Genomic DNA, 14,317 nt, shown 5'->3' with positions numbered 1-14,317 from the left:
ATTAAAACGATTGGATATATGGATATTTATTAATCATTTACAGCTTTCAGCACATACAAACCATATGTATAACATGCATATAGCAGCACTCAATGTTTGAAATGTCTCTCTTTTGCCTTCATGCACTCCTGAAGTCTGTGAGGTCACATATCAATAGGCAAAATGCATAATATGCAATGGAAATGCTGCCACTGCCCGTTCCAAATCCACCTTCAGGCTAGCAATGCTTGGATGTCATTTCTTGCAGGCTACTCTCTCAAGCTCCAACCACAATTTGAAGTCAAACAGATTCAGATTGGGCTTCCAGATGACCAATAAGATGGTGATATGTGGTCAGACACATTTGTCTCCAACCACTGTTTTTGGTCTTCGACTTGTGTGCAGGGGCTGAGTCCTGTTGGAAGGTCCACCTTGCCAACAGGACTCAGATGGCAGTGGACCTTTGGTATGGTTCAGAGACCTGCAGTATGGTCCCTGAACAACGTGTTGTTCAGGGACCATTCTGCAGGTTCCAGCACAGTGTCTTGATGCATGTTTGCTACAATCTACAACATCTTGATGCATGTTGGTTGCACACAGCACCACTAATGAAAAAAAGCTCATGCAATTCTGTGGACAGTACATAGATATGTGGAAGTTGTAACAGTCTATGGAAATACTGTATATATAAAAAATATCTTCATTTTAATATGGTTGTATCACTGATGCCATCTGCTCACTCCCTGTGTTTTTGTATTTTCATACCTGTTGTCTCTAATCTTTGATCAAATATTTTATTTCCAACCAACTCTCAGATCCATACATTAAAAATGGTTTAAACACTGTCCATACATACTAGTAGTCTTGAGTGGAAAAGAATGCCTAGTTTTTTTAGAGGCTGAGAAAGTTACTAATGTAAAGTTTCTATGCCTGGAAAGGCCAGAGGTAAATGTCAGTTCAAGGAGAGAGATCTGATCCTGTCTGGTGATTTGTATATTACTGACATTAAGAATAGGTAAGCTGAGATCCCTTTTATGAGAGAAAAGGCAAGACTGTGTTTGGAAAGCACAGAATGTGGGCAGGTTATCCTCACCCCATTGGTATGGAGATAACATTTAAGGCAATGGTTGCAGATGATTTTGAAATTTGGGATGTTTGAGGTTTTTTGAATGAGTAAGAAATGGAGCATATTACCATCAGTAAAGCTGGACAGGATTAGTGATGATTGAGAGTAGGCTATTTATGTACAAAAGAGAAAGAGAGAAAGTAGGTGATAGAACAGAGCTCCAAGTCCTTCAGTGAAAGCACTGAATGTGGGCAGGTTATCCTCACCACATTGAAGGATGGTATGGAGATAACATTTAAGGCAATGGTTGCAGATGATTCTGAATTGCAAAAGGCTCAAAGAGAGTGATCCATCCATCATAACTGCAGTGATCGCCAGAGAGAAAGCTGGTTACAGAGAGTGATAAATAGACTGAAGCAGGCAATTTTCTGAGCATGCCTTGATATCAGACTCAAACAAAAGTTCTGGAAATGTCAAGAACAACGGCACATATTCCTCAGAGCCTTTCCATGATATATGTCCAGTAGTGGGTGATGTAGGCTAAGAGTTCTGCCATAGATTTAGATTGGTAAAATCCATATGACTGACTGCTGATTAATTGGTAGGCCTGTAGCTAGCGATGTTGACTGTTTATGGATTTTTTATTATTTTGGAGAGTATGTAGTGATAGCAACTGGGTTAGTAGTTATTCTGCTATTATTATTATTATTCCATGATTTTATGATACATGCTCCATCACCAGTTCATCCAACTACATGCATCTTAAAATTGATAACGAATGTGCTCAAAATGATTTCTGAACATTTCACCAGTTGAGATGCTGAATGTGAACAAAAAATTCAAACTAAACCAAGATTGTAAATTTTGATTTCATGAAATAACATCTCATTTTTGTACTAATCCCTTCATTGAGGGCAAGACTAAATCTTGAACCTTACCACAATTTTGCTTGGAATGATGCCTTATCTCTGTTTTCTTTTTCTCATAAAAATCATACTTCAATCTCATCACGTTTCTTTTGGCCTCAGGAACTTATAACCCAACCTTGTTATGCTTTCTTGAATAAAACATAATTTTATTATTACTCTCACTGATATACACACACGGACAGAGAAATTAGCGCACCAAGAAGGAAGCATAGGATCCAACTGAAATTTTATTGGTGTAATGATACAGGTGAATGATGCACATGATGGCAAAAACAGAGCTGAAGGACAATTAAAAAGGGATCTGTGGTATGCAATCGGGTCATCATCAATAGCGCGTTGTACCGCCTCGTATGACATTACATGCTGCAATACAGTCCGGCATGGTGGCGAACAGATGCCTGATGTTGTCCTGCGACAGACTGGCCCACACATGTTGGACGCTGCACTCCAAATCCCAGATATTGTGGCACGGTGAGAGCTGCAGTTTCAGCTGCTCCCAAACATGCTCGATAGGGGACAAGTCCGGGGAGCGGGCAAGCCATGGAAGTGTCTGTACATGACGTAGGCAGGCCTGGGCAACCCAAGCCATGTGCATACAGGCATTATCCTGCTGGTATAGTGCTCCTGGTATACCGGCCAGGAATGGGAGAATGAGCGGCTGTAGGATGTCGTTCACATACCGGCTGCCCCGTCAATGCACTTTCCCTCATCTACTGCTCTTATAACTTTATTATTTCTGAACATTTCAACTGGTGAAATGTTCAGAAATAATATTACTAAAACATATTACTATATGTTTTAGTAATATTATTACTAAAACATATAGTAATAATATTACTATATGTTTTATATAGTAATATTATTACTAAAACAAGGCCAGCATATTACTAAAACAAGAGCACCACTTCACAAATCGATGTTGACTCTCACAGATAATATTATCCTCATCTGCCCAATGTTGTATACGGTCCCTAACTAATTTCTCCAAGATCTTAATAACTACTGATGACACACAAACTGGCCTATAATTAGATACTTCCAGTCTACTACCGCCCTTATGCAATGGCACTATATTACTCCCTTCCATTCTCCAGGCACCCTTCCCATAGCCAGACTTTCATTGAAAAGCAAGGTCAAAGGAGCTGTCAGTTCTTTGGCACATTCTTTCAAAACTCGTAGTGAAACACCACTCAGTCCTGCAGCTCTACTGACATCCAGAGCACTCAGAACCTGGAACACGCTCTCCTCCAGCATCTCCAAACCCCGAACCTGCCTCATCCCTCCAGTATTGAAATTTACTCCTCCAGGATGAAACACACCAAAAAAGTGCACATCGAACAATTCCACCATGTCCCCATCAGCCACTCTATTCCCACTTTTATCACATAACGCCACTCCTCCACAACCATTTCTCCTCCCACTAGCCACATAGCCAAAAAAGTCCCAAGGATCCCCCCTGGATCCCAGGGCCAATCTCCTCTCATATTCCAGTCCCACCTACCCCATCATACCAGTCACTCTCCCGGCTTGTTCCATACTCCCCACGCATCCGCTCCCCACCTGTCACCCCACATCTCCTCCACAGCCTCATCCTGACATGCAGCTCCTGTCTAATATTGCCCATCACCCCACACCAAACCGTGTCCTCCTCTTCACCCATGGAACACAGCCCACCATTGCTGTCAACAAATACTCCCCCAGAACCTCCCAAGTATCAATGATATCCCGGCCCTCCAATTCCTCCCTCCATGAAACCTCCCCAAGTTGATGTCCAAGACCACTACAATCACTTGCCCTACAATTCAACATATGTTCCCGTCTCTTTGACACTCCTGCACGTCCGCCCATCTCCCAAGTCAAAACCACATGGCCACTCTCTCCAACTGGTGGGAGAGATGCCATCTCAGCCATTATCAACTCCCTTGACGGCATGACCAAATCCAAAACTCCTGAACCTTCCGTTTCCCCCACCACCACATGCCGTCCAAGACACCTGTCCCCCAAGAACTCTAGAAATTCCATTCCCCTATCACTACATGCAACCCCCTCTCCCCCAATTTACATTGCAGCAGCCAAAATCCGCCACAACAATCACTCTTCCCGCCAAGCTCAACTGCCCAAACACCCCCCCCCACACACACACACACGCTCCCTGGCTCCTAGCAACACCCCACCAAACAACCCATCCTGCCCATCTCCACCTCTCACCACATGCCCCCAAAATCATTAGTGTCACTTCCTTCCAAAGCCATGATTTTGTACTCTTTGGCCAGGCTGATGTTATCAGCGCCACCAATTCCTCAACTTTATTCTGGATACTCCTGGCATTAGTATAAGCATAAAAATGCCACTGTTTCTATACCCAGCATCATTCCCTCTAGACCCCACTGGTATCAGCATTATCTGATGTCATCCCCCTTCTCCCAAGTATCCATTCCCACAAGAGGACACCCCTGTTGCCATCCACCTTGGGCATTCTAGTTTCCCTGCATTGACACACCAACTCATTCAGAACAACAATCTTTCCAGATGCCTATGTCCTTCCTCATTCAAATGCAAGCAGTCTCTCGAATACAACTCCTCTCTCAAACGCCCTCCAAGCATCCACATATTCCAATCCTCTTTGCTGACACATTCTAGCTATTATGTTATTCAATATTACTGCTCTTCTGTTAAGCTCATCACTATCATACCTAAGCAACACACACACTATCTTTCCTCTCTGCATCTTCTTTCACACACCCTCAAGCAAGAATCTCATATCTCTCGCTGCCCAATTTACATTACCTCTCAAGTCATTTGTTCCTGCCATCACAATCATCTCATCCTCACACATCCTATCTTGCACACCATGGATCATTGAGTCTCTATACATTACACCTCTTACCACCCTGTTCCTCGCATTCTTCTCATTCTCTCTCTCCTACTGTTTCCATTCTCTCCTCTTCTATCATTCCCATAACTCTCTCTCATTCTCTCTCTTCCACTTATCCTATTCTCTCCTCTTCTATCATTCACATAATTCTCTCTCATTCCCTCTCTTCTACTTATCTTCTAATAATTTTTTTAGAAGATAAGTATTTTTTATCTTCTAAAAAATAATTTTTTTATTTTAATGAAATAAAATGATTAAAATAAAAAAGTAATTTCTTTATTTTAATGAAATAAAACACACACATAAATATAACATTGTTCTTATTTTACACAATTAAGATGATTATTTTTTATCATAATTAGTTTAAATGAGTTATTTTTGGTCTTGCAAGAAGATTTCTTGCTTTACTCCTGACAACTAAAACTGGTAAACTTTTGGTGATATGGAGCTCTTTTTTGCTTGTTATAAGCAGAGAGGTTGAACTATAATCAAAGCAGCAGAGATAAGACGATGAATAGTAGGACATTCATATTAATTGGAATTTTAATTAATATTTTAGGAAATGTTACAAAATTCTTAGTATTTGGCTCGTATATTCTCTAATGATGAAATATCATTTATCTTCTCATAAAATGAAAACTAAATCTCAGAAGGGATAGTTAATATACCCATTTTATGTCACAGAGTAACACCAAAATAGAGTACAATTTATTTATTATTCTTTGCATAGTACAACTAACAGCATAACTTGGTTGCATTATATAGTAATGGAAATGGTAAACTTTTTTTTTATTTATAATATCTAAAAGTTTGAAAACCAAGTTAAGACTATGAAATACTTGTGATCACTTTACTACATCAACTAAACTTTGAACACGTACTAATTTTATAGAATAAAGCTGAATAAAAAACAATTAGGTTTTTCCCTTATATAATATTTAGAAAACAAATGTCAATATATACTGATACCAACAGTGGTCCAAAATCTCTCTCCACAGGACACCATGCTAAAATTTCACACACATATTGGGTGTTATGAAAAGGAAAATCTGAAAGAACACAGGCTCCAGTCATGATTCCTAGAAATATATATACATATATAATGGACATTATTATTGTCATTACAACTACTACTTCTTGATTTCATGGAAATGTAAAACTCATCATGGGAGGTCCAATCTAGCTGTTTTGCCTATGATTGCCATATTTCTCTTTAAATTAGTTCAACATCAATGTGTTTAAAACATTCCTCAGTAATGAATCTATTATTTCTCTATTTAAAAAGTTTATCCCATGCATTTTTCAGAGATGGGTTCTTATTCTATCCAACTCTCCTCTTCTATATCTTATACTTCATAAAATATGCATATATATATATTATTATTATTACTACATGACACATCCAGGAAGTCCAAGGGCTCATTAAGTGAGGGCACTCTACTCTACTAAATAAAAATTCTGTACCTACTCCAATAAGCATCCCCAGCAGTTCATGTCCCTATCATATCTTCTCTTCTTAGTATGCTGTAACTAAAATTACATCTCACATAACTAAGTAATAACGAGACTGAAATTCCAGAATTTCACTCTCAGTATTACTTAGTTATCTGCCTCAGGACCTGAAGAAAATTTGTTTCTTCAAACTTTTCTTGTTATGCTGTCCCAAAATTGTTCTCCTCTGGTTTCGAACTTTACTGAGGTCTCATCAATTTGAGCCAGACCCAGAGGTGATAACAAGGTTGAAGTAATGCAGAAGTCACATTTTCATATCCAAGTTGCCAAAGGTGTCAACACCTTATTATTAAAATATTCTGGATTAGAGACAGGTAGTTGTTGAAAGTTTTTCCAATTGGTTATACTATAAATTAAAGATACCAAGAAATTATATACTTGGTTTAATCCTTTATCCAAGCGTAAGCAAATAAAATTTGCACCTGAAGTACTTTCAGGACTGGGGCAACTTGTGGTAAAGGTGGTATGCTTACACTTGGATAAAGGATTGTAAACATGTCTGCAAGGAGATGTGCTTTGCATTATGGGGATACTGAGGCAAGTGATGTGAAGTCATACCACCTTTACCACGAGTTGCCCCAGTCCTGAAAGTACTTCAGGTGCAAACTTTATTTGGTTACTTACACTTGGATAAAGGATTAATATATTAATATAATTTCTTGGTGTCTTTAATTTATAGTATAACCAAGTGGAAAAACTTTCAACAAGTGACGAAATAGATTGCATTTGTAATCCTGACCCTCAGATCATCCAGAGAACAAGGTTTTGATGCATAGACAAGTGTTCTGATGTGACTCTACAAGAAGAAGTCTAGTAGCATTAGAACAGACCCCCATACTGATCTGCCTGTTTGAGAGAGTATTATTCAGGCAGTGGTTCACCCAAGTGGGGGGCAGGGGGATTGCCCCCCCCAAAAAAAAAAGAAAAAGAAAAAAAAAAAAACTAGAAAATTTTCCAAAAATCTTTTCCTAATTAAAATTAATTTTTTTTATTTATGTTGTGTCATGTCTTCTATTTCTATACTACTTATGAATTAGTGGTCACATAATGGGAATGCATTATAGCTCTCGGGAATCACGGCCGCTGTGAACAGAAGGCGAACGAGGTAGTGCTCGGGTGGACCGCGTGCTACTTCATTTGCCTGAGCCAGGCCAGAGGAGATTACGGGTTTCATGTATTGGCGATCACTGCAGATGCTAAGTCATAGGTCATATGAAATGCATAGTGTCCATTCTCAAATCGTCTACTCAACTTGGTCCCCCCACCCACCCAGATTAAATCCTGAGCACGCCACTACATTCAAGCACATGCAAAGCATAATGGCAGGGTTCCTCATCTTGATGAATGGTTTTAAAAGATTTAACCTGTCTTCAGAAATGAAGAATGACAAATGCAAGTTATGGTTCACCACTCATTTTACTAAAGGAAAGGAAAATGATTCACCACTGACTGATAAAAAAAAAATTGAATGATTAATTTTCCAAATTTAGAAAACTAATGGATAAAAAACTTCACTAATTAAGGTTTTGAAAATGTGTTTACTATAAATTTGTAACATCTATACATCTTTAGTTTTTAAAAATACACAAGAACTTTCGGGATACCCTGCATATTACAAAACATAACATTGCCTGACAGATATTGCTGAAAGTGGTCTTCATTGCATTCTTCACATGTTACAGAACAGTTTTTTTGTAATGCGTTTAACATGGCAACAAAGATTCTCTTTTGTTATTATTATCATTATTATAATTATTATTATATGGGCATCTGAATGCTGTAAAAAGACATTATTATTATTATTATTACATAACACCTCCAAGGAGTCCAAAGACTCATCGAGGGAAGGCACCTACTCTACAGCTCTCCGTCTTCACTACTTAAACCACCAACTGCATGAAATCGCAATTACCATCATCATCTACACCATCTACTGCCTACTACCACCAGCATTTTTTTGTCTGTAAATTGCATGTTTTCTCAAGGCCCATTTGTCTGTATGCGGGAGAAAACTCTGCTACCTCTGTATGAGATCAGCTAACTCACTTTCAATTGAAAAAAACCATATAAAGCTTCCTCTCATCGTGATGAGAATCGAAACTTAGGCCTTTTCCAATCGAAAAGTGAAAATACACTGTTGTTCTTCCAAGCGTATTGTGATATTGTCACCAAAAAACATTCTCGGGAGTGAGTAGAAGGTTTTTTGCATGGAGAGTCGTTGGTAAGTGGAATGCATTGACTGAGTGTGTTCTGAATGTAGACACATTCCAGAACACACCCAGTGATGGTCTCCTGTTCTACTCCCATCTCCCATTCTATGAAAAGTCTCTTCCATGTCAATCTGATAACAACCCCTACAAGCTTATATGTCTTAACCATATCCCCCCCTCTTCCTCCTATTCACGAGGGTCTGAAACTTACATTCCCTCAATCTGTCCTTTAACTGCACATTCCAACCTTTATGAATCTTCTCTAGACTCTTTCCACTATATCCTCGTCACCATGAAAACTCGGCGACCAAATCTGTGCAAATAATCTGTATGAGGCCTGATCAAGGCCTTATACAGTGACATCATAATCTCTCTATTTCTGCATGTCAGGGTCCTCCGCATCATTGCCATTATGTAATGTGATGTCTTCACAACTTGTGCAATGTGGCCTCTGAATTTCAGGTCCTTGTCCACCATCACTCCTAGATCTCTCATCTCCTCTACTTCCTTTATAGTTTCCCCACCAAGTGTATACTTTACATCCCATCATCAGCTTACCAAATTCCAAAACCTTACACTATGCAACATTAAACTGATAGTTCCACTTACCTGCCCATTCATACAATCTATTAAAGTCATCTTGTAAGGCCATAACATCTGCTTCACTCTGCATTACTCTCCCCAGTTTTACATCATCTACAAACAGCTGAATATCACTAGTTAAACCTTTCCCAATATCATTAACATATAAATTGAACAACAATGGTCCCAAAACTGACACCTGCAGTACACCACTTGTGACCTTTCTCTTTCAGGATACTGCACTCCCATATACAACTTTTTGATACCCATCTGACAGATAGTCACAGATCCAACTCAGAAATCTGTTATCCAATCTCATCTGTTTCAATTTATTTACCAGCTTGTCATGTAGCAGTCTATCAAAAGCTTTTGCAAAATCCAAGTACACCATTGTATATGCATCTCCCCTGTCCAAGGTATTTTATCACCTTGTTATAGTACATAAGTTAGGGAAACATGATCTCTCCTTAACAAACTATGACCAAATCTAAAACTCTTGAATCTCATGTTCCTTCTACTATGAGTGCTGTTTGAAAAGTTTGGTAAATTTCCAATAGACAACGATACAATTAATTCATTAATACCATGTTGGCATCTTTTTCATGACTCCGAGCAAAATTTTAGCCACATGCAACGCATAATTCTCATTTGGCAAATATTTAAAATGACCGTGTTCACATTTTTCATAAAAATGGAAAAAAACGAGTTTCATGCAGTGATAAAACACTTTTATTTGAAGAAGCAGATGGCTGCACAGATCAGTTTATGGTGACTCTGCACCAGCATTAAAGACTATTTATTTTTGGATAAATGAGTTTAAACATTGTTGTTTAAACCATGTTTAAACTCATGATATTTTATCACCTTGGTATTTTGAATTCCATTGAAGTTCATTGAAGATGAAGCGAGCTTCGGACACTCGACTGAGATCACTATGAAGGAAATGATTGACAAAATCCATGGTATCGTTATGGAAGACTGCCAAGTGAAAGTGCATGAGATTGTTGAGATTGTAGGCATCCCAACTAAACAGGTGTATAATATCCTGCACGAAAAATTGCACATGAAAAAGCTGTGTGCACACGATGAGTGCTACAATTGTTGACTGTCGATCAAAAATGCATGCGAAAAGACAACATTTCAATGCAGTGTTTGGCGATGTTTAATCACAATTTGCAGGATTTTTTGCATCTATTCATGACTGTAGACGAGACTTGTATCCACCACTACACACCTGAGTCCAAGCAGCAGTCAAAACAGTGGACAATGCCTGGTGAAAGAGCACCGAAAAAAGCTAAGACCGTTTTGTTAGCTGGGAAGGTGATGGCCATTTTTTTTGGAGGGGGGGAGGATTCCTAAGGAATTATCATGATAGACTATTTGGAAAAGGGTAATTTTTTTTTTTCTTAAGACAATAAACTATTGTTTATTGTCTTAAGAAGAAAAAAATGGCCACGATTTGTGCACAAAAAAGTGCTCTTTCATCAAGACAATTCACTGTCCTACACATCAGCCATCACGATGCAAAAATGCATGAATTGAGGTTCGAATTGGTTCCACATCCATCGTATTCTCCAGATTTGGCCCCACGTGACTTCTTCCCAAACTTAAAAATTTTCTTCAAGCAAGGATGTCATCAAGGCTGTTAACGACTATTTTGTACAATTTGACCAATCCTACTTTTTAGATGGGATGAAAAAATTGGAAACTCGCTGGACCACATGTGTAGACCTAGATGTTGAGAAATAAAAGTAATTTTTTTTCCTAAAAAAATGTGTTTAAATTATTTTTAACCAAACTTTTCAAACAACCCTCATACATGTCACCTAGAACGTTTGTCCATCAAGAATTCCAGAAATTCCATTCCTTATTAGTATATGCAGTTTCTCTTCCCAATTTATACTGCTGTAGTTAAAATGTCCCATAACAATTATTCTTTTTGCACTTGCCAAGCTCAACTGCCTAAACATCTCCTGCTGTTCATCCTCTATGCCTATAGCAACAACCCCACTAAATATCTTGTTCTGCCAACCTCTATCTCACACTATATGCTTTCTCCATGACCACATTTGCCTTCCTATCCTGTTGAAAAATGCTATACTCTGCTACTTCTATTCCTGTCAGTATTATATCATCATCTGTCAACCATGTATATGAGATACCAATAATCTTTGGAGACACTGATGCTATCAGCATGACCAATTCATCTCATTTATTCCAGATGCTTCTGGCATTATTATAAAGTATCAAGGCAATGTCACTGTTTCTATATCTATCATTATCCCCTACAGACTCCACTGGCTTCAGCATTATATGATGCATTTTCTCTTCTCCGCAGCAACTATTCCCACAAGAGGCAACCCCTGCTACCATCTAACCTGATAATTTTAGTTTCCCTGTATTGAACTGACACACTGACTTGTTCAGAGAACAACATTCTCTCTAGATGCCTATGTCCTTCCTCATTCAAATGCATGCTGCCTCTTGCATACAGTTCCTTTCTATTTTCAAATGCCCTTCAAGCATCCAAGTCTCTCTTTCGACACATTCTGGCTATTATACTATTCATTACCGATGCTCTTCTCTGCAGCTTTGCTTTATTATACCTGGGCAACATGCTCACTATCTTTCCTTTCTCAGTCTTCTTCTGTACAACCTCAAGCATGAACTTCAGATCTCTTTCTACTCAATTCACACTGCCTCTCAAGTCATTTATGTCCAGCATCACAATCATCTCATCCACCCTTTCATCTTGCTTAATTGCCATAGTCACACTATCTATTGTTCCTCCAGGCAAACACTCCTCTGGTATTCTATCTCGTACACCACAGATCATTGAATCTCCATAGATCACACCTCTTACCACTTGGTTTCTTCTTGATCACATGCATGCTTCACTCTCTCTCTGCTAACAATTTCTTTTTTTCTTTGTTCCCACAATTACCTGCCATCCTGTCATCTCTCCATAGCTGGTTCCTTCACTGTCTCACCTTTCTCTCATTATCATTATTATTATTATTATTTGACACCTCCAGGGAGTCCAAGGACTCATCGAGGGAGGGCACCTGCTCTACAACTCTGTCTCCACTACTCAATCCACCAAGTGACAACTTCACCAACGCCATATACTACCACTAGTATTTCCACAGACACTGACAAACATCCATGCCCATGGCGGGAATCGAACCCGCAGCCTTTTGGCTGGAGAGCGGATATGCTAACTACTCGGCCAGCCAGGCCGCAATTCGTTCATTCCCTCTCTTTAACTAGTTCTTCTATTCTCTCCCTTCTATCATTCCCATAACTCTTTCTCTCACCCCTACTCTTGTTCACTTTGTATTCTTTGTTTCCAGTTACCTAATCTCTTCTTTCATGCTTCTCAACTCATTCCTGATACATTCAACACATTTATTTCTCTCTCTCTCTCTCTGCAAGCTACTTACTCTTGCTGAACATTCATCCTCCCAATCAACACCATCTTCGAAAACTACACAATGTTTCCAACCTACTACACTCCCTACTTTTATATTTTTATTCACATTCCATTAGTTTCCTCACCTTCAATCATGCCACTCCTCTCTCAGTCGGTATTCACCTGTTTCTGACATAATGCTGTCGAAGCCTGTTATGCTAATTATAAATAAAAAATTCTTCCAATTTTCTACATTTTCCACAACATGCACTCGCTGATCTCTCACCTGCCACATTTCGAACTGCTGGGATATGTACATGCTGCTAGTAGCACATACCATAAAATCCCGTAGTATGCTGTGCAAAATATAGTCCTTAAATGGGGATGTACTTGGTGATAAGCCATCGGAAAATAAGTTATGGCTACCACCATTATTTAAACACTGCACAAGGAATACTACAAAGTATACTGTAATATTACATTTAAGTACAAATTTGCCCACTACAAACTATCCACAGATTCTACGTTCTATCAAGCTAGATAGAACGTAGAATATATCATACTTCAAATGTATAATTTGAAGGGAAAAAACCCTAATAAATAATAACAAAAACACCTTTTTTTTCACTGTTACGTCATAACATGTCTGACTATAACCTCACCCTCTAGCAGATATTTATTTATTTAATTGATTTTTTTACATAATCCAGAAACCAAGTTCATAAGACCAAACATATAACTTTACAATTCACTTCAAGTTTCTAATAAGAGTTGGCACTCTCCTGGGTAATGAAATTTATCTCCCACAGAACATCCAGGCCTTTTGGGAAGTAGATAAGTAGGCCATTTGTCCAACCAGGCCAGCATTGTACTTAAATAAATATGGAAGTAGGTGCAATTTCATGGGCAAGAGAAAGTATTGCTCAATGAGAGTTTGGAAGTGCAAAACCAGGAAAACGAGAGTTGCTTATTGGGAGGGGGGGGTGTAAGTGTGCAGTGCCCTTCAGGCAAATGAATATGAGAATAAGAATGGTGAAAATACTGCTGAATATAGTTCCTTAAATCTTGAGTTTGGGATTCATTATAAGATGCATGGATAGTTGTAGGTCCAAAGGGATGTTGCAATTCATGTATATTAATGCCACAAGCATTAGGATATAAAAGTAAGAAATTTTTGATACTGTTTAGTTCAACTTGGCCAAAAGTTTATATAGACAGTTCATGGATGACGATGATGATACAATTATAGAAATAGAACATAATGGTAAGAGAAATTATATTTTTATCTGATGAATGATGATAGCAGACGAATCAACCAACATTCAGCAGAAAGGCAGAAACACGGGCAATGGCATTTCAAGTTATTTAGCATGTGAAGATAGAGTATGATAAACAAAATCTATAGCAAAGCAGCTAAATAAGTATTGAGGAAGTAATTATTATGGGAAGATTCAATTATGAAGAAATAGATTGGATTGAGGAAAGGACCGCATGAGATAAAGGAAATAGAATTTATCTTTCAACTCTGCTGAGAGATATAGTCTAACCAAGTGGGAAAAAACTTCCAACATCTGCTGAGAGATAATAACATAAAAAAAGCATGTAATAAGAGTACTGGCATTACAGAAAGCTGGATTTGCTGATAACATGAAAGGATTTGTCCATAATCAAAGCTGCCACTAGGAAGTGGCTAAGCATCAAATTTTCAGTTAAGATGGGATATATATGGAACTACAGAGTCAGTGATTATGA

General features: G+C 38.4%; 1 protein-coding gene across 2 annotated transcripts in view; it reads right to left on the bottom strand.

The window, feature by feature from the left end:
* LOC150095727 (P2X purinoceptor 4-like) overlaps nucleotides 1–14,317 on the bottom strand; it is a 196,231-nt gene that overhangs the window by 91,116 nt on the left and 90,798 nt on the right. Inside the window, exon 5 of one of the 2 annotated variants that reach the window (XM_090410186.1) lies at nucleotides 5,823–5,898. In XM_090410186.1, coding sequence (XP_090266312.1) covers nucleotides 5,823–5,898 — 76 coding nt within the window. Of the gene's footprint in view, nucleotides 1–5,822; nucleotides 5,929–14,317 lie in introns of both variants that reach the window. The other variant, XM_090410185.1, reaches the window with a different exon arrangement.

Source organism: Typopeltis vanoorti, chromosome 20 (genome assembly GCF_054136105.1).
Source record: "Typopeltis vanoorti isolate ZY-2024b chromosome 20, IOZ_Tvanoo_1.0, whole genome shotgun sequence".
Taxonomy (NCBI): domain Eukaryota; kingdom Metazoa; phylum Arthropoda; class Arachnida; order Uropygi; family Thelyphonidae; genus Typopeltis; species Typopeltis vanoorti.
This window is presented reverse-complemented; position numbering and strand designations above follow the sequence as displayed.